General features: G+C 37.9%; 1 protein-coding gene across 1 annotated transcript; it reads left to right on the forward strand.

The window, feature by feature from the left end:
• Positions 1–509: 509 nt before the first annotated feature.
• On the forward strand, positions 510–4,381 carry LOC143545111 (putative xyloglucan glycosyltransferase 12). Its single transcript, XM_077037052.1, has 5 exons — positions 510–1,248; positions 1,945–2,253; positions 2,329–2,619; positions 3,312–3,425; positions 3,521–4,381. The coding sequence occupies exons 1-5, from the start codon at positions 514–516 to the stop codon at positions 4,166–4,168; spliced, it is 2,097 nt and encodes a 698-aa protein (XP_076893167.1). The 5' UTR covers positions 510–513; the 3' UTR covers positions 4,169–4,381.

Raw genomic sequence — 4,381 nt, forward strand, 5'->3', positions numbered from 1 at the left:
TTAGGAAGAATTTTGATTTTTGATTTTTGATTTTTGATTTTTGATTTTTGAAATCTCATTTGTCTATAAATTTATTTATTTCCATTTTTGGATCAGAAATTCTAGGAGTTGGTCTATTTTATTTTCTTGAATATTTCTTTCTAAATCTAAAATCTAAAATCTTATTAATATTCATCATAATCACAATCAAAGTCCCCATCATGAATTGATCATCAATTTACAAGTTTGGAATTAAATTTAAAAAAGAAAAAAGAATTTGCAAGCTGTAAATCAATTCAATTCAAGCAAGAACCTTTGTTGTACTCATCTTCTTTCTTCCAACTTTATTATTATTATTATTATTATTATACTACTCTTCTTGTACTACTACCACATCACCTCACTCTCTCTCTCTCTCTAAACTTCAAGCCCACAAAACCCACAATGCAGCAATAAATCTTGATTCTTGATCTTCAATTCTTGATCCCAAAAACCCACCTCAGTTCGCCGGAAAAGTTCCGATTTTTAAACCCCATGGCGGCGCCTCCGTACAATTGGTGGCGGAGCGAGTCGCACAAAGGCACTCCGGTCGTCGTGAAGATGGAGAATCCCAACAATTGGTCAATGGTGGAGCTTGAAGGCCCATCGGAGGATGACTTCCTAAACGACGGCGTTTCAAAAGGCCGTAACAAAAACGCCAAGCAGCTGACGTGGGTTTTGCTATTAAAAGCCCACCGTGCCGCCGGCTGCATAACCTCCATTGCTCCGGCGACTTATTTCCTCGCCTCCGCCGTCCGCCGCCGCCTCTCCGCCGGCCGGACCGATACTGACAAAGCGATTAAGAAAACCCCACGTTTCTATCTCTGTATAAAGCTCTTCCTTTGGGTTTCAATTTTACTCCTAGGGTTTGAAATAGCTGCGTATTTTCAAGACTGGCATTTCGGGGCTCCGGATCTGGATTTCGGGTATTTGTATGCGTTGAAGGATCCGGTTCTGGTGAAGGGGTTGTTTGATTCGGTTTATGCGAGATGGGTTTTGATTCGGGTCGAGTATCTTGCTCCACCGCTTCAGTTTCTGGCAAATGCTTGTATCTATCTGTTCTTGATACAGAGTTTGGATAGGCTGATACTTTGTCTGGGTTGTTTTTGGATCCGGTTCAAGAAGATCAAACCGGTTCCTAAAGAAAGCTTGCCGGATCTTGAATCCGGTGACAATGATGGGTTTTTCCCCATGGTTCTTGTTCAGATCCCCATGTGTAATGAAAGAGAGGTAAATTTTTTTTCATAATTCTTGAATTTTTTATGTACCCATTATGTGTAATTATGTGTAAAAATATGATTTTTTTTAATAAAAATTATGAATCTACATATTAGTCAAATTGTGTTGAAATGTTTGATATTCATTGTCAAGATTCATATACCCATAGCACATGTCCACAATTCTTGAATTTTCCACATACCCAATAATAATTTTGTTTTATTTGTGGAAAGAGATGATCTTTTTAGTTACTATAAAATTATGAATATTGAGTTACAAATTGGACAATTAGTGTACCAATAGCCTGCTTTTTTTAATTTTCTATATACCTGTTTTCAATTGTTTTCATGTGTAAAAAGATGATTTTTTTATTTAAATATAAAATTTGAGGTACAAATTATGCAATTTGTGTACAAATATTTGATATTTGTTTTGAAGATTCATATACCCAACTTCACAATTCTTGATTTTTCGTCTACCCATTATTAATTTTGTTTTATTTGTCCAAAAAGATGAATTTTTTTTATAAAACGTATGAACTTGGTGGTACAGATTAGGCATTTTGTGTAGAAATGATTAATAATTGTTGTTAATATTCTTATAATCATTCGCAGTTTTGTTATTTGTTTAAAAAGATTCATTCATTTGCGTATAAAAATTATGAATTTATGTTGTACATATTTTTAATAACTTCTTGCTTATTTTCAGGTATATCAACAGTCAATCGGGGCTGTGTGTAACTTAAACTGGCCAAAATCAAAGATTTTAATTCAAGTTTTGGATGATTCGGATGACCCGACAACCCAGTTATTAATCAAAGATGAAGTTCATAAATGGAAAACCGAAGGTGTGAATATTGTTTACCGACACAGAGTAATTCGCGATGGGTACAAAGCTGGTAACCTCAAATCCGCTATGAATTGCAGTTATGTTAAAGATTATGAATTTGTTGCCATCTTTGATGCTGATTTCCAACCTAACCCTGACTTCCTCATAAAAACCGTTCCTCATTTTAAGGTAAATTCGATTTCCTCATAAAAACTATCTTTTGTGAATGTAATGTGAATTTGAACATTTAGTGTGACTTTGTAGGATAATGACGAATTGGGATTGGTGCAAGCAAGATGGTCATTTGTTAACAGAGATGAGAATTTGCTAACAAGATTACAACATGTTAATTTAGCGTTTCACTTTGAAGTTGAGCAACAAGTGAATGGGATTTTCTTGAACTTTTTTGGGTTTAACGGGACTGCGGGAGTGTGGCGGATTAAGGCGTTGGAGGAGTCCGGTGGGTGGTTGGAGAGAACCACCGTTGAGGATATGGATATCGCGGTTAGAGCTCATCTTCATGGATGGAAAATGATATTTCTTAATGACGTTGAGGTAGTTACAATTGCTTACAAGAGCCCATTTTGTTTATAACCAGTTTTGTACCTGTTATCCTCGATCCACTTGTTTTGCAAGCCTAATCCAGTGATCATTTAGTAAAGTTTTGATTTTTTTTCCAAAACCCGCTTGTTTTGCCAGCCTTATATGGTGCTGGTTTTCTAAATTGTCATTTTCATTCTAAAATAGCTTGTTTCAACCCGATCACATATTGCCCGGAACCAATTTGGCCCGTTATTTGATTCGACCAACATGTTTTGCTGGGCTTATATGATGCTAATTTTTTGTTCCTAAAACTAGTTGTTTTAATCGTGCACATTTTATTCAGAACCCGTTTTTGACATGTTATCTGACCTGAATCCGCATGCTTTGCCAGCCTTATCTAGTGCTAATTATTAAAAAATTTTCATTTTTTCCTAAAATAACTTGTTTTTATCCTAAAATGACCTGTTTTAAAATTTTAATCTAAGCCAGTTTTGTTCACAACCTGTTAACCAACCCGACCCGTTTGTTTTGCCAAGGTTGTCTAATGCTAACTTAGTATACTTTTCATTTTACCCAAAAATGGCCTATTTCAACCTGACCCATTTGTTCAGAACAAGCTTCGACCTGTAACCGACCCGACCCGCTTGTTTTCCAGTCTTATCTGGCGCTAATAGCTAACGGTATTAAATTTTCATTTTTTTCAGTGCCAGTGTGAATTACCTGAATCGTACGAAGCTTACAGGAAACAACAACACAGATGGCACTCTGGGCCCATGCAATTATTCAGACTATGCTTGCCCGACATCATCAAATCAAAGGTCTGATTATTAAGCCTTTTTATGGAGTGTTTTGATACGCGTTTATAAACCCTTACATTTGAATTAATATTCAATTTCTGGTTTGTTATTTGCAGATTAGCATTTGGAAGAAAGCAAACATAATATTCCTCTTCTTCCTACTACGAAAACTCATCCTACCATTTTACTCATTTACCCTCTTCTGCATAATCCTCCCGATGACTATGTTTGTTCCCGAGGCCACCCTCCCGGCTTGGGTCGTCTGTTACATCCCCGCAACCATGTCGTTTCTCAACATCCTCCCGTCCCCCAAATCCTTCCCGTTTCTCGTCCCGTACCTCCTCTTCGAAAACACCATGTCCGTCACCAAATTCAACGCCATGATATCCGGCCTCTTTCAGCTCGGCTCTGCCTACGAATGGGTTGTCACCAAGAAATCGGGTCGGTCCTCTGAAGGTGACCTTGTCGCGTTAATCGACCCAAAAGAGGCTCAGCGGGCCGGGCCCGAACCCGTGGTCAAACGGGCCGGGTCAGAGCCCGATCTGGAGAAACGGGAAGCCGAGTTGAAAGAGGAGAGAAAGATGAAGAAAAAGAAGCATAATCGGATATACACAAAAGAACTGATGCTGGCTTTTCTATTATTAACCGCTTCGGCCCGAAGCTTGCTATCAGCTCAAGGAATACATTTCTACTTCCTGTTGTTTCAAGGGTTGTCGTTTCTGCTCGTCGGGTTTGATTTGATCGGTGAGCAGATCGCGTCGTGAAAACAGGTAAATTTACACGAAACGGAGTGACATTGGGTTTTAGTAGATATTCTTGAACCCGACCGGAGGAGTTGACATGATGAGTATGAAAGCCACGGTACGAGGAGGAGGATGTGTAAGTGTTGTGGGGGATTGTTTTGTTGTTTTTATTTGTTTTGGTCAATTCTTTTGTATGAAGTGGTTTATATAATGTTTAGCTGATACTTTAAATCA

Source organism: Bidens hawaiensis, unplaced genomic scaffold (genome assembly GCF_021521415.1).
Source record: "Bidens hawaiensis isolate Kalapana, Puna unplaced genomic scaffold, B.hawaiensis_p1.1 tig00013821_1, whole genome shotgun sequence".
NCBI classification, from domain to species: Eukaryota; Viridiplantae; Streptophyta; class Magnoliopsida; order Asterales; family Asteraceae; genus Bidens; species Bidens hawaiensis.

Coding starts and splice junctions, on each gene's coding strand:
- LOC143545111 (XM_077037052.1), top strand. CDS start 514: ATGGCGGCGCCTCCGTACAATTGGTGGCGGAGCGAGTCGCACAAAGGC. Junction 1,249..1,944: donor CCATGTGTAATGAAAGAGAG/GTAAATTTTTTT, acceptor GCTTATTTTCAG/GTATATCAACAGTCAATCGG. Junction 3,426..3,520: donor CCGACATCATCAAATCAAAG/GTCTGATTATTA, acceptor TGTTATTTGCAG/ATTAGCATTTGGAAGAAAGC.